At 47.5% G+C, this 23,030-nt stretch overlaps 1 protein-coding gene across 2 annotated transcripts in view; it reads right to left on the bottom strand.

Annotated features, from left to right (window-relative positions):
* FER (FER tyrosine kinase) overlaps positions 1-23,030 on the bottom strand; it is a 1,023,934-nt gene that overhangs the window by 482,749 nt on the left and 518,155 nt on the right. For both annotated transcript variants that reach the window (XM_085632578.1, XM_085632580.1), the window contains exons 11-12: positions 19,711-19,914; positions 15,869-15,991 (exon numbers count right to left, since the gene is read on the bottom strand). In XM_085632578.1, coding sequence (XP_085488704.1) covers positions 15,869-15,991; positions 19,711-19,914 — 327 coding nt within the window. The remainder of the gene's footprint in view (positions 1-15,868; positions 15,992-19,710; positions 19,915-23,030) is intronic.

The following is a 23,030-nucleotide window of genomic DNA, read 5'->3' as shown; positions in this document are numbered from 1 at the left end:
CCCATCAAAGGGCATATCTACCAAAGTGGCTTGTACAGCCTCAGAAAAACCAAAGATGCAGAGCCAGGCATAATGGTGGAGTGCTACTGAGAGCCATGGCTCCCCCTACCAAGTCTGTGATATCCATACCACATTGTATCAATTTAGCTATCATGGTGTATCTGGGTAAGATCTTTCCGGGTCTCATCTGGAAGCGGGGGTATCAGCCTTGCAACCGAATACCACAACCCAAGAAAACTGGCCCAGAACACAAGCGGTATTCATTTGCTGCAAGGCGGAACTGGTGACAGAGAAAATATGCCTACCATAAGTATTGAGACTCCTGGACTCCCAGTCCAGAGGGACGTTAGGGAGGGTGCTGAGGTCAGGGGAGTCTGTAGCAGCCTGCACCACAAAACTGCGCAGAGTAGGCTGCAAGAGAAGGCAGGCCGGGTCACAGACGGAAGGGCGGTGTCTATGTGCTATAGACCCGTCCACAGGGACTCCCGTAGCGGGTAGGCCCAAGAGCCCAACAAAATATCATATAAGGCTTCACTGTAGGGAAGCACAGGCTCTACTCCTGGTTGGCCCTGATGAGGAACATCAATGAGTGGTTCAGGAGGCACCTCCACAAAAGGGAACTGCAGCTCTAGAAACCAAGATGGCCCTGTTAGAAGCTCAGCAAAGGAGGAGCTCACCTCTGTAGCAAGGCTGGGAGGAGAAAAGAGGCCTGAGGAAGGGGAGGAGTCAAGGCCTCTGGCCTTACCTAGCTCAGTTAGCCAACTAACCTCCAGAGGAGGCTGGACAGGGTCATGTATGGGGTGAAAAGACCCAGTCTCCTCTCCTTCTCCCCCAAAAACCTGTTCTCCAGAGGAAAAACAGTAAGGGGCTCCTCAGAAGTTGAAGGAAAGGTGTCCTAGGCAAACTGCACCTCTGGCACCACTCCCAACACCGTCCAGTAGCGATGCCTCAGTGTGAGAGAAAGGAGATGGTGTAGCGTCCATACGCGCCGACTACGTCGTCAGAGTTGGCTAATCGGGCACTGGCGTCACAGGTGGGAACCCCAAAGGGCTGTGCATGGATTATGGTACAGATTCTTTGGGCATAACTGAAACAAAGGGTAACCCTTTCGGCGTGGATTCAGGCAAGGCTCCTCTGACCTCTCTGGGGCAGAAAAGCGCACCAGAGAGACCCAAAGGTGGCATGCAGGGAGGTATAGTACTCCCACATCTGGTCCAGAGTCGCCCCAGCTCCAAGGAAGGAAGGGAGGGGGGCACTGGGTGGACTCTTGCCTCGACTACTCAACCAGGGGCCGGAAAGGGGCAGAGACGCGGAGAAGTCGAAGGACGACCGCTGTAAGAACTTCTGGAGCGGGCTCTCGAGTGTGCTCTGGAACGAGACTGTGAACGATACAAAGCCTGTGACAACCGCACCGCCAGGAGCTTCATACAGCGTTCCCGCAACACCTTCCAACAAAGTTCGTGATAGGAGTTGCACTCCTCAGAGTGATGGTGCTCCCTGAGGCACAACATGCAAAGTGGTCTAAGTCGTGGCATTCCCCAACTTCTCTGTGTCTCTGAGAGATAGGAGGATGAGCCTGCGAAAAGGCCACATGAGGCCAGACAGTGTCTATATGCATCACAGGGACACACACCACCATAGTCTGGGGAAACAATGAGGTCTAATAGAGAAAGAAAGTAATCTCATTCTGAATAGGCTGTTTACGAAGTAAGTCATCTCATGATTTGAAGGGGAAACTGCCTTTACAACGCGGGCTGAGCGATGCAAGCTGTTTACCCGCAAGCAGAATCACGCTTGCCTTAACGACACATAAGCCTTAACGACACATAAGCCTTAACCACGCATATGCGTGATTAAGCAGTGGGCGGTCTAGATGCACGGATCGCCGGGCACAGGAAGAGGAAGGATTAGGAGAGGGAGTTCCAGGATGTGGTCTGGTTAGTGGGGCTGGGTTTTGAGGGGGTATATTTTAGGGGTGGGGTAGGTTTTAGGGCTGAGAGGGGGTGGTCAGGGTTGTCTTTAGGGTGGGGGGGAGGGGTTGGGTTATTTTCAGGGCCTGGGGAGGGTGTTTAGGGCTTCAGGATGGGGGGGGGGGGGTTTGAAGATTGTTTTTAGGGCCTCGGGGGATCAGACCTGTTTTTTGGACTCAGGGGTTGGGTTGTTTTTAGGGCTCGGTAGGGAGTTCTGGGTTGTTTTTTAGGGCTTGGGGGTGGGTCAGGGCTGTTTTAAGGGCTCAGGGGGGGGGCCGTGGTTGCTTTTAGGGCTCAGGACGGGGGGCTGGGGTGTGATCTTTACCATACATATCCCTTTACCAGTCATACCTTTACCACAAAAATGCGTGGTAAAGGAATGCATTGTTAAGACACATTTTTTGTTCTGGCAGCACTGGAGAGTCACGCATGGTTTAGCCATGTGTGCCCCTGTCATACAACCACTTTGAAGGGGTGGCTAAAATATGAGCTTTGGTTCCCTCTGTTCTCATTTTAGCAATGCACTGCGAACCTGTGATGGTGTCAAATACTGAAAACTTTGTGGAGGCAGCCCCCACCCCCATACCTTGGGATTAAACGAAGAGAATTAATGACGAATGGTGTGTGTCTTCTGCGGAAGAAAACTTAGAAAAGGCTGACCCGCATTTGCAGAAGAGAAATACTAATTATTCTCTCTTATATGGGGCTGGATTCAGCTTAAGGCTGCCACAACTTCCCCCCCCCCCTAAAATAAATACATTTCAGAAAAACTAGACTTTTTAAATTAATATGAGTGACATGAGTACCTTTTGTGCAAAATTCCTTAGAAAAACTCAGCAATAATATATTTGTTTACGTCTATATTTCTGTGAGTAGCGCACGTGTGCAGCCAGTGACACCCAATCACACTCTGAGGCCTTAAAGGAACAGGAGTGAAATTATCTTTAAAAGAAAGAGCACCAGAGGATATCATTACCTACGACGATTCGATTTTGAATGTAGAAACCACAAAACCCACAGCAAGCAAGGAGGAGGAGGAGGAGGAAAATGGCCTCTCTTGGCTATAATAATGCTGCGGTGATCAGCTCGCCACCATCCTCCGGCGCACGTCTTGCTTTACCCCATGCTGGGGTCTTCTTTGAAAGACGATGCAGAAACCCTCTTGTTGTACGAATCAATACATGTGGATATGATATTTTGTAAATGAAAGTGTGACCCGCGGAGCAGGTTATTTCCAAGTAATGTACGAGCACAACGGAGACAATCACCAAAGGTCTGCGTCCTTTCAGATGCTGTCTGTCCCACCGCCTTGCACTGACTACAGCACAGAGCGGTGATTGAAAAAGAAAATAACAGACTGGGATTGAATTTCTCCGCATTGAAATTTCTGTCCTACATTTGTTGGCATACAGAGAAACTGATTTTACTAGCATCAAGGCATCACGCGAGTTTCTAGTACGAACGAGTGGAAAAAAAAGCAAGCCACTGAAAACTGTTCTATTGCTTTACAAATTCTTATCTATAACGCGATATTATTGTTTTGTTATTCCAAATAATTCGCTTGCCCCAAATATCCAGGCTATTTCTGTCTGTATACTTGTAATTCCAGCCTCCAGCCATTTTTCATAAGAGGTTTCTTTTCCTACAATACCTTATGAAGGTGTGCGACTTACCAAAAGCGCTACCTATTGCAGTTTTATTCTGCGCCAAATAACCTGTGCTGGAACCACGGCCGGTGCCGCCATTGCGAGGCCAGCATCAGGAAATAAGAAACTACTGTGGTGGCATGGAAGAATCATTTGGATTGTGAGCAAAGACTATTTAGCTGGCATGGAATTCATTAAAGGTGTAGTTATTGTTGAGAACGATCAGTGCTTCTGCCTATAAAGTAAAGGACATCAATATATGGCCCTACAGGCCCCCGTTTAAATGTCAGTGTTCATTATTCACTGCTGGGACGGAGACTCAGAGGAACCCAACGCCCCCGCCCCACCACACACAAAGCCCCGGGCCGTGGAAGGGGTGAAAGATAGGCTACTTATGGGTGGTCGCAGGTGACCTTGCAAGGTCGTGCAACTTAGACGCATATCCCAAATGCACTTAGTGAGCCTGGCATGCTGTCACTATGCACAATTTGGGGGCAGGTGTTTAAGTCCCCAGCGCATCTCCCCTGGAGGAGGGTTGGTGGTGGAGGTTTGTTTCACTACCTAACTCAAATTCTGAAGAGTTTTGTCAAAACTGGTCGATTTTGCAACACTTTTTAAAATAATCTTTATAGGTATTAGGAAAGAAAACAAACCTTTGCCAAGGGTTTCCAAAAATGATCACCAGCCATATAACAGAAAAGACCAAAAAACTATTTGAGTAAACTGTGGCAAAACAACAATCCTCATTCAGAACCCACTGTCTCCCCAGGCAACACTTATATCACAGAATACGTTCAGAGTAGACACAGACCGTGAGCTGGCACTGGATGACCCTTTCAAGCAGTCTAACCCGCTCCCCCAATTCACCAGTTTGTGTTAGGAGTTACTTTGAATCTTTTGCAGGGTCCACTGACTACCGCTTGAATAGTGTCAAGGCAGTTTCTCATTCGAGTCCCTGTAGCTCGAGTAGTAGGTTCTCCCATATTTCTGCGTGGCAGCTGACCTAAGTCTGTGATCAGTCGTTTTCAGCACCGTGGCACATTCTACAATGCAATCTTACAAAGAGATGGGCAAAAAGCCTCAGGGTTTCCAGCAAGACTAAAGTCACTCATTTAAATCGTTTTATACTTCGGGACATGTGTGCAATAACGCAGTTATCCAGTGCAGTTTTGAAGAGACATTGGGCTTATACCAGAGGAAAATGTGCAACTTACAGTTCTTAGTAATGAGTCCAGAACCCGGACAATGAAAGTGTAGGGTCAGAGGGTCATCCTGCAGCCGTGACCAACTGCGCCAACGACCTCGCTCCACTGAAGAACCCCAAGGCAAGACCAGCAACAGAAAACCCCCATGGTTCACAGACGCCCTCAAAGCCGCAAAGAAATCTTGCCGAACACTCAAAAAGACCTGGTGCCACGAACGGACAACAGAAAACATGACAGCCCTCAAAATCGCCACCCGCAAATACCACCAGCAGATCCGGGCCACCAAGAGGACATCGTTCAAAGAGTGACTGGACAACAACACCCACAACAGCAAGGAGCTCTTCAGCATCGTCAAAGAGCTCTCCAACCCTAACGCCAGCAACAACGACATCACCCCGTCACAAGACCTCTGCAACGCCCTCGCCACGTTCTTCCACCGCAAGATCGCAGTTATACACAACAGCTTCGGACCCCAATCTCCACCTCCGGACACCAAACCAGCGACCCCCACCACCACCCTCAGCGTATGGACCGCCATCAGCAGTGAAGACACCATCCAAGTCATGAACTCCATCCACTCCGGCTCTCCCTCCGACCCATCCCCCATCACATCTTCAACAAAGCCGACACCATCATCGCACCCCACCTTCGGAACGTCAAACAGTTCCTTCGCATCAGCCACCTTCCCTGAGAGCTGGAAACACGCAGAAAACAACGCCCTTCTGAAGAAACCCACAGCGGACCCCAAAGACCTCAAAATCTTCCGCCCCATCTCTCTTCTCCCCTTTCTGGCGAAAGTCATTGAGAAGACCGTCAAAAAACAGCTGACCGCACTCCGAGGCAAACAACTCGCTCGACCCTTCCCAGTCCGGATTCCGAGCCACCGTCCCTCGGATTCGCAGAACCACCCCGGAGGAAGATCATTCTCCTACCTGGCAGCGAAGACTTGGAACTCCCTCCCCAAACACCTGCGACTGACCCAGGACCATCTCACCTTCAGGGAACACCTCAAGACCTGGCTCTTCGAGCAGTAGCAGCACCCCCCCCCCCCTCCTCCTTAGCGCCTTGAGACCCTCACGGGTGAGAAGCGCGCTTTATAAATGTCTTGATTGATTGATTGACTGGCTACGGAGTACTAGCAGAGTCTCAAGTATGCACACAAACAAGCCACATTGACTAACATGTTACAGGGAGCCTAGAGCTCCATCTGTACCAGACAGTCCAGGGTTGCACCTGTGCACATGGTGCAGCAACAATATAAAATCTTGTTTCTGAAAGATCAGGGGCTGACGATTTGGGTACCGCATGCGACTGAGGCCCAAGATATATCACCCTAGTACGTTACCACTTTGGTGCAGTCCAGTAATGCTACTTTAAAGTTGTAGATGGTGTTCTAACAACCTTTACACTCTGTGAAGTTGATACAGGTGAGCTTGCAAAGAGTAGAGGTGTTATAGCACAACTATAGAGTGACTGAGAATTAACAGGTCTACTTTAAACATACTCTTAAAATATGTTAGTGGATCCTGGTGGAAAGAGGCACCCATAAAGGTTGCCCCTTGTCCCTTATATCTGTTTGCGCTGGTAATTAAACCTCTAGCTGCTTGAGCGAGGATAGATGCCCTCACTAGAGGGTTTCAGTGGTCCAAGGGGGTGTACGATACAATTTCGTTGTATGCCAACAATGTCCTATTCTTGGACAATCTAGAGGTTTCGGACCCCATGGCGCTTTTAATCCTAGTCATCTTTGGTTCCTATTCCGGCCTTTGGATGAATCCACAAAAAACTGCGATCAATCCTATTGCTCCCTGCCCTGCAGAAATGACATTGTTTTATGTGTAACTTGATTTGTCACAGCCAATGACATTAGGTCAAGATGGGACTAATAATTATTTATTTAGGGGATGGTGCTTGGTATTGTTGCATTTAATTCTCCGGTTGAGTCTTGCAATATTCTGCTCACTTAATGGTGACTGTGGTTTTCTACTGTCAATTTAATTATAAAAAGTGCTCATTTTGGAGGTGAACAAATAATCTCTTGATTCTTACAGGGTCAACCCTTGTCAGCCTGTCTCAAACTTAGGATTTAGTATACTTCTGAATTTTTTGCTCCTTATGGTAATTCCCTAAATGCAAAATCTGGATTTTACGGCATGACACGGAGGCTAATATTATGCAAATTCTCCTTTATTGCCACAGCTCAGCAGTAACAATGAAGAGAACATAGAACTTGTGAACATTCTGCAAAGAGCATATAGACCGGGAGCACACAGCCATCATCCTTCTTTGTTGCTGCTGCTCACAGAGATAAGTATCTCATTTCATTCGCTCTTACTTCCATAAGTATCTATTTACTATTAGCGCTATGTTTATTTGTTTGACACATTCTTTGTACATGACTGGGTCCTATTGACCCTATCATGCCTTTCTTTTTATTCCTCTGAACCTCCATTATGGACCTTTTTTCTCGATCTTTCTACCTTTGTCAATATCGCTGTTTTAATACTGCTGTGGTGTAATTGTTATCATTTTAACAACGATTGTATGGTATTTTACCCTTTTTCCCATGTTTTATCTTTTAACGCTTTCTCTCGCTTCCCCTTGCGAGTTTCAAACGACAACCCGAGCGCGACCCGCTCCCTAGCAACGCCTTGACCGGAGCGCGACCCGCTCCCTAGCAACGCCTTGACCGGAGCTTTCCCCCCGCGTACTCCCTACCTCATAGCGCGATCCCTGCCATGTCACACGAAGACCGCTCCCACTCCGGCTCTTGTATTGTATTGCCTTCCCGTCTTGTTTTAATTCGCCATTAGCGCACTCCTCTCTGCCTCGCCGAAGGCAACGCGAGCACGATTAGTTTAGAGGAATGGGCCTTTGGAACAACCACGCACGTAAAAAACGCGCGTGGTTGTCACGGTTACCTTACCAACATTAGTCAGTTGCTCCCTCGCATCTCATCGATAGAGTGCAACTGCCAAGATGCCTTTTTACATATCCTTAGATCGTCTATCTTTTATCCAAGAATTCTAAAGACGGATCCTTATACCTTTTTACACGTGTCCTACTCTGACAGATAAAAAAAAAAAAAAAAAAAAGGGGGAAAAGAGGAGAACTACGGTAGGAACTCTTATTTAACATTCTTCAAGCCCTTTCTACTACAATGTCTTCCTCTGACGCATCGCTGGAAACAAAACTTGACCTAATGGTTTCTAAGGCCATGGATAGGGCCATGGACTCATTCAGCGAAAGAATAAATAAAAAATTTAACGAGACAATTAATAAAAAATTTGATATTCTTACCCAAGGGTGGCCCTCCACTAGCGGGGCACATATCCTAAACCCCAAAGACGGGACAGAGAAGGTCCCAAAGAAAAGATCCGGAATACAACAATTAGACCCAAAATCAAAAAGAATAAAGGTCTCATTAAATACGGATCGATCTCGCTTACAAGGCGGAGACCAGAACGATGCCCAGGGCATCCCAGAAGGGCAAGAAACAGGCCTACAAACCCCTATTGATGTTGACAGCGACGATCAATACGAGGCGGAAATAGACCTCTCATGCTCCTCTTCCTTCGATTCGGACATCGAGGTCCAAGAAAAGAGTTCTACGGTCAACACAGAAGAGGCAAACAAGGCCTCAGGGTCAAAAATGGGTATTACTGACCCCTTTGGAGAATTCATGTTCGACCCTTTACTAATTAAACATCCCCTATCTCCCGAATGGTTACCCTCACAGCACGTGGCGGACTATATTAGCTTCTGGTTAAGAAGAGAAATCCCGAAGGAAGTGAGGTCAAGATTAAGATCGGAATGTCCTCGACCATCTTTCCCAGAAAAAATCGCATTCACACCTGAACTCGATCCTAAAGTCGTCGCGTTCATTGCTAAGGGCGCAAAAGACCCAAGAAAAGGCATAGATAAAAGCCTTAGATCATGCCAAGACCGCCTTCTGGACCTAGTTGGTCCCCTAACCAAGATCTTCGACATAGCGGAAAATGCATATGTTGGCGGCATCCCTGTTGACGCGAAGGAACTTCGCGAATGGGTTCAAAGATGCATCTGCCTTCTAGGCAATGCAAACACCGCCATTTCTATAGAAAGAAGAAAGGGTATACTTCTTAAAATAGACCCGAAACTCATTGAGCTGGCCAACCAAGAGGCAGGACCAAGCTCCCAAGGCCTCCTCTTTGGAGAGGACTTTATTCGTGATATGGCCAAGTACGTGGGAGCTTTTAGCTCAATCCAAAAATCCCAACGAGAAATTAAAAAAGTTTTCCAGGATAAAATTTTTGGCCGGGCCGGGAGAATGCGGGGTCGATTCCCCGGCCGTGGACAATCCATCTCAAGACCCTTTCAGGGACGAGGAAACAGGTTCCAGCAATCACATTTCTACGGAGGTCACTCCTTCTATCCTCAAAGACAACGCTTCAGAACAAGACCCTTTCGTGGTGAGAGGAGGAGCAGAGCCTTCTCAACAGGTAGGTCTATCGATAGACCCTTCAGATACCCCTGTAAAAGTGGGAGGGAGACTAGCCCTTTTCTCTGGCAACTGGACACTAATAACACAAGACCCCTGGGTTCTACAAACAGTTCAGGGCTACAAAATAGACTTTATAGACTTCCCCTTCCAAACGAAAATTCCTCACGAAATAACCTTCTCGGAGGACCAGAAAAAACTAGTGTCCCAAGAAGTCAAGGATCTTCTAGACAAAGGGGCTATAAGAGAGAGTTCAGAAATAGGTTTCATCAGCAATATCTTTCTGGTCGAAAAGAAAGACAAAACCCAGAGACCTGTAATAAATTTAAAAAATTTAAACAGTTGGGTTACCTATCACCATTTCAAGATGGAGGGAATCCATCTTCTCAGAGATGTTTTGAGAAAAGGGGATTGGCTAACACGTCTAGATTTAAAAGACGCCTACCTCACAATTCCGATTTGGCCACCTCACATGAAATTTCTCCAGTTCACCTGGGAGAAAAAGCTATGGGAATTCTCAAGTCTTCCTTTCGGCCTGTCATCAGCCCCTTGGTGCTTCACCAAGGTCTTGCGTCCGGTTGTAGCCTGGCTAAGGGAAAGGGGAGTAAGACTGATAATCTACTTGGACGACATTCTTATTATGGCCCAGTCCAAGGCTCAAATCCATCAACATACAAACCTTAGCATTCACCTTCTCGAACATCTAGGCTTCATTATAAACACCAAAAAATCATGTACTACTCCCCTACAAGAAACCCAATTTTTGGGATTCATGGTAAACACAATCTCGGGGGAATTAAAGTTACCAAGGGAAAAATTAAAAATACTCAAAAAGGAACTCAGATCGATCCTTGCCCTGGAACTCTTCCCTTTGAGACTTCTAGCGAGAATTCTGGGTCTCCTCTCCTCGACCATTCAGGCTATATTTCCGGGTCCTCTCCATTACAGAGCCCTACAGAGACTGAAGGCGAAAGCCTTGAAGTCGAGTCTTTCCTACTCTCAGATGACTTACTTAGACGAAGAATCGAGGAAAGAGCTTATTTGGTGGTTGAGGAATGCAGAAGCGTGGAATGGCAAAGCCATTTTCGGGGACATACCAGACCTGATTATAGAGTCGGATGCGAGTTTAGAGGGCTGGGGTGCAACTTGCGACAACCTTTCCACAGGGGGACGCTGGACTCTAGAGGAAAAGAAACTTCATATCAACTGCCTGAAACTTCTAGCCGGTTCCTTTGCGGTTCGGAGTTTGTCAAAAAATTCAGTAAAGTGTTCCATAATGCTCCGCATGGACAATGTCTCTGCGGTAAGATATGTCAACAAGATGGGGGGACCTCGTTTGAAAGGTCTGAGCGAAATAGCGAAGGTTTTCTGGGACTATTGTCTGGAAAAAGGTCTGTCGGTTACGGCAGAACACATCCCAGGCTTGAACAACCATGTAGCAGACTGGTTCTCGAGAAATTTCAGGGATCCGAGCAATTGGAAGTTGGACAGAAGGATTTTCCTTACCATCCAACAGTAATGGGGCCCCTTCCAAGTGGACCTCTTTGCAGACAGACTGAATACTCAGATGACGAAGTTTTTCAGCTGGAAGCCGGACCCTCTAGCATCGGGAGTGGATGCCTTCCTCCAGAACTGGCAGGGCTTAAAACCATATGCCTTCCTGCCCTTTGTAATGCTCCCACGCCTTCTCTCACATGCTCGCAGATATCTTCAGAGCATGGTAGTAATAACTCTCCTTTGGAGGTCGCAAGCATGGTTCCCGGTCATCCTGGAGATGGCCATAGACTTCCCAATCCTGATTCCGTCTTACAATCATCTCCTCCTAGGCCCACAGGGCGAGCTTCATCCTCTCCTAGAACAAGGAATCCTAGTCCTGACGGCATGGAAGATTTCAGGCGACAATGGGAAATCCCTGGCCTTTCGCTCAATGCTTTTAGACTCATATCTGAATCCTGGGCACCTGGAACAAGGAAAGCATATCGATTGGCATGGAACAAATGGGTTCGCTGGTGTCTTCAACGACATTTCGATCCCGTTTCAGCTGATCTAGTTCACTTTCTTAATTTCCTTTCGGAAAGATTTGCCTCCGGTCTTAGTTATAGAACCGTAAATGTTTATAGGTCAGCCATTGCGGCTGGCCACTCTCTAGTTGATGGTGTTTCTGTCGGACAATCTCTTTTGACTAAGAAGATTATGAGAAGTATGCGGGTTCTCAATCCCCCAACTCCAAAATACACAGCACTATGGGACGTGAGGATTATTTTACAGCTTATTTCCTCTAGGGGGAGTAACTCCTCGCTTTCTCTCAAACTTATTTCCTACAAACTTACTGTCCTACTTTGTTTGGTCTCTTTTAGAAGAACATCCGATGTTAAAGCATTAGACATCTCCTGCAGATCTTATCAACCCGAGGGAGTTTGCTTCTATCTTAAAAAGAGGACCAAAACTATGTCTTCGTCCATTTTCTATCCTTTCTTTCCTGAGAATGATTGTCTATGTGTTGTTAAATGTCTTAAAGAATATGAAAAAAGAACTTTTGGTATAAGAGGTACTGACACACAACTTCTGATCTCCTATAGACTTCCTCATAAACCAGTTTCATCTCCTACCCTCGCAAGATGGGTGAAAGAGGTGATGCGTGAGTGTGGTGTTGATACTTCTATATTTGGCGCACATTCCCTTAGAGGGGCCTCTGCTTCCAAGGCCTTTATGCTTGGTGGTGGTTTACAAGATATCCTTAGAGCCGCTGACTGGTTGAATGAAAATATGTTTAAAAAATGCTATTTTAGACCTATCAATAATGTGATTGACAATGTGCTCAATTCACTTTGAACTTGCATAATGTTGGCCTCCGTGTCATGCCATAAAATTTAGATTTTTCACAGCCTGATGGGCAGAAAATCTGGATTTTATTAAAGACACGGAGGCTAATATTATCCCTCCGCTATGTCTACCCTCCCTATGGAGACTTATGTTACTTTAATCTATTCACCTCTCTCTTTCAGAATAGAACCCTTTAGTTTTTGGATTATTGCAATGACTCCTTCATCGATATTTAGAAGATTGGAATTCACTGTTCTTATTCCTGGATTCGCAGCTTCGAACAAAGAAGGATGATGGCTGTGTGCTCACGGTCTATATGCTCTTTGCAGAATGTTCACAAGTTCTATGTTCTCTTCATTGTTACTGCTGAGCTGTGGCAATAAAGGAGAATTTGCATAATATTAGCCTCCGTGTCTTTAATAAAATCCAGATTTTCTGCCCATCAGGCTGTGAAAAATCTAAATTTTGAGACTGACTATATTGTGCCGTTTAAACTTTTACTAAGCCTTCATGGCTTTTAACTTTTATTTCATCTCAAGAGGGCTTATTTAATTAATTTTGCAGTTTGATTTATTGAAAGTTCGAGTTTGTTAGGGGCATATTACCTCATACGTTCTTGAGGTTAACACCGCTCCCGATCGAACAAAAGAGTTTTATCTTATATCTCATCAGATTGTCAAAGCGTCAATAATGCAAAGGCAATTACTACGTATATAGTGCAGGCCCATAGCAGCTTAGGTCAGAATTTTCTCTGAGCAAAATAGTTAATATAGATACAAATGGTGACACCAAAGAAGGAATAAAGGAGAAACTATGTTTTATCAAGAAGTATTGTAAATTATTTAGTGATTCTTTCACACTAACATATCAAATTGTAGTGTAAATGTTTTCTACCATTTTGGAAAGTAAAAGTCTGAAAAATGCTAGTCTTGTATCATAGGTGACGTCTGTCTAACCAGTGGTCCTCTTCAGAATCACCACTCTGATGTAATCTATGCAGGTCTACCTGACAAAATGATAATCAAGCTCCAAAGAGCAGACCATGAGGATGCCAGCCTCATGCTTGGATGAATGCATCTTACCCATTCTGGAGCAAGATCACCGCCGACCAGCTCACCACCTCCCTCAGCCAGAACCCACCTGCCAGCACAACAGACCCCAACGAAGCAGCCCGCAACTTCACGCAGTGGATGACCGCCTGCGCCGACGACCTCGCACCACTGAAGAACCCTCCCAGCAGACCCAGAAGCAAGAAGGCCCCCTGGTTCACCAACGAACTCAAGGACTCCAAGAAGACCTGCCGCACCCTCGAGAAAGCCTGGCTCCTCGACCAGACCACTGACAACATGACCGCCCTCAAACACGCCACCCGCAAGCACCACCAGCTGATCCGCACCACCAAGAAGAAATCACTGAAGGAGCGACTGGACAACAACGCCCACGACAGCAAGGAACTCTTCAGCATCGTCAAGGAGTTCTCCAACCCCAGCACCGGCAACAACGACATCACTCCTTCACAAGATCTCTGCGACTCTCTCGCATCGTTCTTCCACCGCAAGATCGCCGACATCCACAACAGTTTCGGCACACCATCCACACACCCAACCGTCGAACCAACGCACCCCACCGCCACCCTCCGCACCTGGACCACGGTGACCACCGAAGACACAGCACGCACGATGAACACCATCCACTCCGGATCTCCAACCGACCCCTGCCCCCACCACGTCTTCAACAAGGCCGACTCCACCATCGCACCCCAACTCCGGGACGTCATCAACATCTCCTTCAACACCGCCACCTTCCCGGAGAGCTGGAAGCATGCCGAGCTCAGCGCCCTACTGAAGAAACCAACAGCAGACCCCACCGACCTCAAAAACTTCCGCCCCATCTCGCTCCTCCCTTTCCCTGCCAAAGTCATCGAGAAGATCGTCAACAGACAGCTTGCCGCCTTCCTCGAGACGAACGGTTCCTCGACCCCTCGCAGTCTGGTTTCAGAGCCAACCACAGCACCGAGACCGCCCTCATCGCAGCCACCGTCGACATCCGAGCCCTGCTCGACAACGGGGAAACAGCGGCACTCATCCTCCTGGACCTCTCTGCAGCGTTCGACACTGTCTGCCACCGCACCCTAGTCCAACGCCTCAGCAACACCGGCATCCAAGAGAAGGCACTGGAGTGGATCATCTCGTTCCTCGCCGGAAGAACACAGAGAGTCCGCCTCCCCCCGTTCCGTTCCGAGGCCACCGAATTCATCTGCGGCGTCCCACAAGGTTCATCACTCAGCCCCACCCTCTTCAACGTCTACATGAGACCTCTTGCTGCCATCGCACGCCAACACAACCTCAACATCATCTCCTACGCCGACGACACCCAACTGATCCTCTCCCTCACCAGAGACCCCGACACCGCCAGAACCAGCCTACACGAAGGGATGAAAGACGTCGCCGAGTGGATGAAGAACAGCCGCCTGAAACTGAACTCAGACAAGACGGAAGTCCTCATCCTGGGACCTTCGCCCGCCGCCTGGGACGACTCCTGGTGGCCCCCAGCCCTGGGCACCGCTCCCAAGCCAACAGACCACGCACGCAACCTGGGCTTCATCCTGGACTCCTACCTCTCGATGACCAGACAAGTCAACGCCGTCTCCTCATCATGCTTTCACACCCTTCGCATGCTTCGCAAGATCTTCCGATGGATCCCGACCGAAACCAGGAAGACGGTCACCCAGGCCCTCGTCACCAGCCGACTGGACTACGGAAACACCCTCTATGCCGGAACCACAGCCAAGCTACAGAAAAGACTCCAACGCATCCAGAACGCCTCCGCCCGACTCATCCTGGACATCCCCCGACGCAGCCACATCTCCGGCCACCTGAGGGACCTGCACTGGCTCCCCGTCAACAAGAGGATCACGTACAGGCTCCTCACCCACGCACACAAGTCTCTCCACGACCTGGGCCCCAAGTACCTCAACGACCGCCTGACCTTCTACAACGCCCACCCGCCAGCTACGGTCTACCAGCCTCGCCCTCGCCGCCGTACCACGCACCCGAAGAGCCACCGCCGGAGGCAGATCCTTCTCCTACCTGGCAGCCAAGACATGGAACTCCCTCCCCATCCACCTTCGGCTGACCCAGGACCACCTCGCCTTCAGGAGACAACTCAAGACCTGGCTATTCGAGCAGTAGCAGACCTCTTCCCCCAAGCGCCTTGAGACCCTTCCGGGTGAGTAGTGCGCTATACAAGTGTTATTATTGATTGATTGATTCTGATGTCACCCCGTTGCTTCCTATTCACACAAATGGCTGAATTCAGGAGAATAGTCTACCTTTATCCTTCAGCCTCAAAGCAGACATACAAAGTTTCAGGAAACCTAGGTATGTACGCCTGTTTGTATCATACAGGACTGCATCATCAGTTTCAAACATCAGCTAATAGAATGACTCTTGGGTTCTGATACTCCCGCCTGTTTCACCGTTAGCCTACCTCCCTATTCTGTACTGCATTTCGGAGCAGCCTGAAGGTAGCGTTAGAGCTATATAAAAGTAACAAACAGAATAAAATGTAAAATAACACCGATAGGTTTACCAACCATTCTGGCATCATCGTTAACAATGAAGCCCACCTTACTTTCTACAGTTAAACATTCTAATGTAAGTCTACATCTAATTGTTCTTTCTCAGCCAAGCGAACATGTGATTATGAAGCCTTAAAGAAAACTGGTAAAAGAAGCAAGCTTACCTTGACAACAGGGTTGAGCAGAACTACGTTGGATTTTTTTGTGATAACTTGTTTAGTTGTGTAGTGGTGTTCTATAAGTTGTGGAATGGTTGGAAAGCCAGTTCCTTCAAATCGATACTGATTCTGCAAAGGTAAAACAAGCATATTATTGATTGCTTTCAAATAACAGTACACAGAAAAAAAATATGAATTAGTGAAAGAATCACCACTATAAGCATTAAATGCTAGCCAATACAGCATAGCTGGTCCAATCTATACTTCTTCCAGGACAATCGGTGATTTGAATAAAATGCTAACTGTAAAGATGTCCTGGAGATTACACAAATCCCTGAAGATTAAAGAAAATTAGAGCATAATGCCTTTTAGAGCATTTGTTTTGGCCAGTTTGCTAGATTAGAACATTCTGAGATCCAAGGGCAGGTTGTGAAGGCGAACTGGATTTAGCTATAAAGTGTCATCATTTGAAAAGTATGAAATATTGATGCAATTTCAGACAAATGTGAAGGTATTGCACATTGGCCAATGGAAGCGCTTTTGACTGAGAGTGTCTTGCATATCACAGCCAGAACACATTGCCAGGGTGAGGTAGGAAAAATCTTGGCGTCTCTGCCCCGTTCGGCATCTGGCAAGGTCAGGGGCTGTGTGTGTCGCGGCTCTTCGAAGGGCATCTAGATGCTCCACACTCGTTAGTCATTTCTTTCCTCTGTCCAGATCCTGTACGCCAGAATTAGCGGAAGATATATGCCAGCGGAGTCTGTGAACCGACAGCAAGCTGATTTGCCTCTGGACATCTATGGTTCCCCCTGAGTCCTGAAAGGGATTCCTCGCTAACTCCCACTGAAACTGCCTCAGATGAGGAACATCGGTTTTCGGTTTTATGGTAAGCAAAAGTAGAAGAATTGTTGTTTTCAGGCAGGTGTGGGGGAGTTACCCTTCAACAGAATAATATAACAGGGGGGTTTGCCTGACAGGTATGCACACAGGCACCTGGGCCCCATAATTGCTCTGGTTTGGCAGGGCAAGGGAATCAGAACCTCTTTGAGGAGGTAGATGAAGAACAAGTGCATTTTCCTTTTGGCTAAGGACGGACAGAGGCCTTCTAGTCCTCAGTTCAAAAGGATATGTCTCATGTCCTAAAGCCCCATAAGAAGACAATTATAGCTTTTGGAAGCGAACCACAGCGTATCCTTTGCTCAGAGGGAAGAATCTTGGGCCCAAATGCCCCCAGAATCCCAATGTGCTCTAGTGTTTACTACAATTGGGAAGGCTAAGAGGAAACATGACCATAAGGGGCCACTGGTCACCCGAGACTAGCCGAGGAAGGCTTTCTCAAGTAAATCCTTTGAATTTATTATAACATTTTTCCCAGGTAGGATGGAAGCTTTAGTCCTCTGGATTCACTAAACTGCACTTATGTGAAACTTCTCATGATGAGCCTGGGTAAAGGGAATCTCAAAGGGGCTAGGAGGAAGAGTTGAAGTAGGAACCGGGTCCAAGCAGACTGGTCTTGGTTCTGAATGGCACAGTTTAGAGTATAAGGGGATCCTGACAAGGTCTGACATTTTAGACCTTGAGGACATAAGTCACCCATGGCACTCAGAGCACATCCTGGTGGATTAAGTGGTGCAGTACATATATAACAGGTAAAGAAACCAATGGACAAGGAAGTCGAGAGTCACTGCGGTGGAAATCCCACGCCTGTCCTAGTGGGTACAGTAGCCCACAATCTCAAAATAGATGGCGAGATGGTCACTTTCCAAGTGAACTTTTTTAAAGACCCAAGGAAGAGTACTGAACAGTTTTGGAAGTCTTGATTGGAAAAGCTGTTGTATAGTTCCGGGCTAAGTAGCAAACTTCTTGATGTGATCGAGAAAACCAAAGAGTTGAGTGATCTTATTTCCCTCAACAGGTGATATATTCCCTTGGGAATGCCAAATGAGCCGTCTCTCTTTAGCAAAATGGACTCAGAATTAAGTAAATTGGGTAGCAGAAAGGCAGGTCTGCTAGCAGAGAGTGTCCATCTTGAAGGACCCTTGATACAGGGAAATACTTCACCATATTGTCCTCTCTAGACAATGCCTAGACATCCATCAAAACATTTTTGGGCCAAACGTTTTCACAGGGGCTGGTGTGGGCAGGGCTCCTGGCTGGTCTTTTTAATTCCCCATGCTTACAAAAAGGGAAAGGGGGCAAAGTACGCAAGCTGTAGCAGGACCAGAGATGTTTTTTACCCACATGGGAAGGAGACCCCGCACTCGAGAAGAGCAGTAGATTCCGAAGACCAGCCAGTCCCTCTGGGGGCCTCTTCAGTAAGAACTAACCTTTTTTCCTGACCAAAAGCAGGAAGTAAGAATTGTCAGGAGACGCTAAGGTCTTGCACGGCATGAATAGGTTTCATATAGATTTGTAGTTAATTTCCTTTCCACCCAGAAGACTACAGCCTCTAATTTTCTTCAAGAGGAAAATACTGCTATTGTTCGGATAGTAGCAGTCTTGGAGAGGAAGTGTGCAGCAGTCAGGACTACCTTGCATCTCAAGTATGATCCACCATCCTTGAATGCAGCAGCAGATCTCTTTTGATTTGCCTGTACTCCTGATAAAAAATGAATTAATTTCACAGTTTTTTGGCTTGCCTTTTGTTTTCAGAGGTTTTTGTAAGACACCTGAAAGCTTCATGAAAGAGTATTTTGCAATGGTCTAAAATGATTTGGGTAAAAGATGCCCTGTCCTCTGTGGTCTGTCTGAGATCAAAACAACATATTTTTCTGAAATTTGTCGAATGTGCAAGGGGGGACTGTTAATATAGCAGATGTGTCAAATGCATGAAGAATTAACCATGAAATCAAACAATTTTACTGGCCCAATATGCAACTAAAAAACAGTTAGCAAGAATCATCATCAGGTCTTGTTTTTATTCATGTGTAGATTTAAAGCTTTCACATGTTTAGGGTTTTTTAACATCTTAAAAATTTGTTTAATTTATCAGCTTATGTTTTGGGAGGTTAAATCCGAGGGTCACCTCTCAAAATGTTTTGTTTTGATGATGGCATTAAAATAAACATTTTGTTCAAAACCTTTAAACCAATTATTTGAAACGACCTAGGCTGAGCTTATATTGGCAAATTTGTAAGTAGACTGCAAGAAAACAGACACTGAGTCCCTATAACCATCGACATAAAAATAAAATAAACTTTGTCAACTATATTGATAAATGAACGAGACTGAACTGATTATTGCTACTAACATTTGCTTTGATATGGATTTCTATTTTTTTCTTTTGGGTTTATGTCTTATAATGACCACAGAAAGGAAAATGTGTACCATTGCATTCATTCATAAAGCAACTCTGTTTGCCTTTCAGCCATGTAAACTACTGGCAACCTACATTTGTCTATCACATTTCTTAGATCCACGCAACATATTACTGAACGTTTATCCTATAGTACAGAACTATCCTCTTTGCAATTAGAAAAGGGAGCAACAGGTATTTCTTACTGAAGATATTACATGTTATACCAACTAGGTTGGGATGTAGTGGGTGTCTTCATTTTTCATGCAACAGTGAATCGGTGAAGACAGAGCACTTAATATACTTTTGAATAATGTTCAGCCTCAACCAGCTCCATCACCATTATTTTATTTAGCAGTGGATTGGATTCTGGTTTTGGGTCTCTCATCTGAAAAGTTCCATTTGGTTGATCACTGTTGAGGACGCACAACGATAAGAAATAATTATTAAAGTTATAATTGACATACACATTTACTGAGATTTATCAAACATCTGAGAAAATATCTGAAGTTTATCATAACACAATTAATAATATGTTACCACAGAGACCTACATCAGCATATTGTATGATAAAGTGCCTCCGTTGTGCATCCGAAAATACGGAAAGGACATATTCACCAGGTTTCCCATGGCTTTCTCGCACCAAGAAATCTCCTTGCTGTTTTAAAAGTTCTTGGGCTTCAATTCTAGGGATTGCACCGTGATACCAGTCCTGCTCTGCCAATGGCTTCTCACTCGTTGCTATTACATCGAAGAACTGGATCGAGAAGGGAAAAGGATAAAAGGAACAGTAAGTATCGTAATGCCCAATGTAAATAATATGTAAAATTAACAAGTTACTTGTGTTCGGTAATGCTCTTTCTGGTGTATACTCAATCTAGCTGCAGATTCATCACCTTCTGAATATCCTCAGACTCACCTGGAAAATTCAAAGCAGCGTTTCTGGGTGCCAGCAGGTAGTACTGTGCAACTCCGCTTGTCGCCATTACACTCTAGAAGTGATAAACGGATCCGCACAAAAGCGCCACCCTTGAGCAATGATGTCAGTTTCTTTCATGAAGAACAAGTTACTTACCTTCGGTAACGATGTATCTGTAAGAAACATTAGTTAGTTAGATTCCTCACCTTAGAATATCCCCAGGCGTCAGACTGGATCCGGAAGATTTTTCGTCAGCAATACCCCTTGCGCGTCGCTAGGCGTTGTCTGCGGCTCCGCGTCCGTCGTCGGCGTCGTGCGCCGGGTTGACGTCGTCGGAGTACTTAGACGCCGCCCTCGCGCGCTGACGTCAGTTCTTGTACATAGCCTTCCGCGCCAGGAACGCAGAGCCATGCAAAGACCGACACTGGTGCCAAAAATAAAATCTAGGGGCCTGAGAAGGATAACCTTAACCCTAGATGTCAGTTCACAGAACGGGGAGGATGGGTGGGTCGGTGAGGAATCTAACTAACTAATGTTTCTTACAGATACATCGTTACCGAAGGTAAGTAACTTGTTCATCTGAAAGAAACACGTTAGTTAGATTCCTCACCTTAGAATAGATACCCAAGCAATACCATCCCCGGTGGTGGGTCTGCGAACCAAGATCACACCAGAAAGTCCTGGAGGACAGAACGGCCAAAGAAGCCATCCCTCCGGACTTGGCTGTCAAGGCAATAATGCCTGGCAAACGTGCGTAGCGAAGCCCACGTCGCCGCCTGACAGATGTCCTGCAAAGGGACTCCCCGTCCCAAGGCAGTAGTAGCTGCCGTGGCCCGAGTAGAATGGGCGCGCAGCCCAACAGGAGGGTCCTTTTTTGCCAAAGAGTAACAAATTTTGATGCACAAAACGACCCACCGAGAGATGGTCCGTTTGTGCACAGCTTTCTCCTTCTTAGCACCCACGTATCCAACGAAAAGTTGGTCGTCCACCCGGAACTGCTTTGTGCGGTCCAAATAAAAGGAGAGCGCACGTTTTGGGTCCAGACGGTGGAGCCTCTCTTCCTCTTTGGAAGGATGCGGAGGCGGAAAGAAGGTGGGCAAGGTGACAGACTGCCCAAGATGAAATGGAGTCACCACTTTCGGAAGAAAGGAGGGACGAGGCCGAAGGACAACCTTGTCCGGATGAACAGACAGAAAAGGAGGCTTTGAAGATAAAGCCTGGAGCTCACTCACCCGTCTAGCCGAGGTGATGGCTACCAGAAAAGCAGTCTTAAGAGTCAGAAGACGAAGAGGACAATTGTGAAGAGGCTCAAAGGGAGCGCACATCAGGAATGTCAAGACCAGATTCAAGTCCCACTTAGGCATTACAAAAGGGACAGGAGGGAACGTGTGAGTAATGCCTTTTAGAAAGCGTGTAACCACAGGGGACTTGAAAAGAGAAGGCTGATCAGGAAGCCGCAAGAAGGCAGAGATGGCAGCAAGATAACCTTTCAGGGTGCCCAGGGCAGAGCCCTGCCGGGCCAGAGAAAGAAGAAAGAGGAGAACCTCAGAAAGAGGGGCGGAAAGGGGATCCACAGCCTTTGCTGTGCACCATGCCACAAATTTGTTCCACCGGCAGGCGTATACCGTCTTTGTGGAGGGACGCCTGGCTGCCAGAATGATATCACAGACTTCAGGAGGCAAGTCAAATGGCATCAACTGCCGCCGCTCAATCTCCACGCATGGAGGTGGAGGCTGGACAGGTTCGGGTGGAGGACCGTCCCCTGCTGCTGCGACAGAAGATCCTCCCGAAGGGGCAGACGTATCGGGGGATCGGTCAACATACTGAGTAGCTCGGGATACCAGTATCTTCGCGCCCAATCCGGAGCCACCAAGATGACTTGGGCCCGGTCGTGCCTGATCTTCTTCAGCACTCTGGGCAGAAGTGGTATAGACGGAAAGGCGTACAACAGACCGCAACTCCACTCGTGACGAAAAGCGTCGCCGAGCGAGTGCCGCCTTGGAAATTCCAACGCGCAGAACTGCTGACATTGCGCGTTCTCTTCGGTGGCGAATAGATCTAACCAAGGCTCTCCCCACTGCTGAAAGAGACCTTGCGCCACTTCGGAGTTCAGACGCCATTCGTGATCCATCATGCAACGGCGGCTGAGTTCGTCCGCTCTGGCGTTCAGAGAGCCCGCCAGATGTTGAACCACTAGGGTGACGCCCTGGTGTTCCAGCCACGTCCAGAGGCGCAGAGCCTCCTGACAAAGGGTCCACGACCCCACCCCGCCCTGTTTGTTGCAATACCACATGGCGTGGTGTTGTCCGTGAACACCTGCACGACACTGCCCCTGACAGAGGGAAGGAAGGCTTTCAGTGCAAGTCGGATCGCTCTCAACTCCAACAGGTTGATGTGGAGACGAGACTCCGCCGGAGACCAGAGGCCTCTGATCTCCGCCTCTCCCATATGGCCACCCCATCCCAGGAGGGACGCATCTGTCACTACGACATGCTCCGGTTGGGGAAGGGAGAGGCTCCTGCCCATGACCCAATCGCGGTCCGTGAGCCACCACTGCAACTGCTGTGCAGTGCCCTCCGAGATCAAGACATGGTCGGACAGGTTGCCATGATGCTGGGCCCACTGAAACTTCAGGTCCCACTGCAGAGCCCGCATGCGCCGCCTGGCGTGATGCACTAGTAGGATGCAGGAGGCCATCAGCCCCAGAAGCCGCAACACTAGCCTGACCGAAACCGAGGATAGAGGCCGAAAGATGGGAATCAGGGCCTGTATATCCCGGACCCGCTGTTCCGGTGGATAGACCCGGAACTGCGCCGAATCGAGAACCGCTCCGATGAAAAGGAGCTTCTGAGAGGGACTCAGGTGTGACTTCGGCACGTTGATGGAAAACCCCAGCAAATGCAGGAGATCCGCCGTAGTCTGGAGGTGGGAGACGACTGCCTGGGGCGAGCCCG

Source organism: Triturus cristatus, chromosome 2_1 (assembly GCF_964204655.1).
Source record: "Triturus cristatus chromosome 2_1, aTriCri1.1, whole genome shotgun sequence".
NCBI classification, from domain to species: domain Eukaryota; kingdom Metazoa; phylum Chordata; class Amphibia; order Caudata; family Salamandridae; genus Triturus; species Triturus cristatus.
The sequence above is the reverse complement of the archived record's forward strand: the minus strand, read 5'-3'. Positions and strand labels throughout refer to the sequence as shown.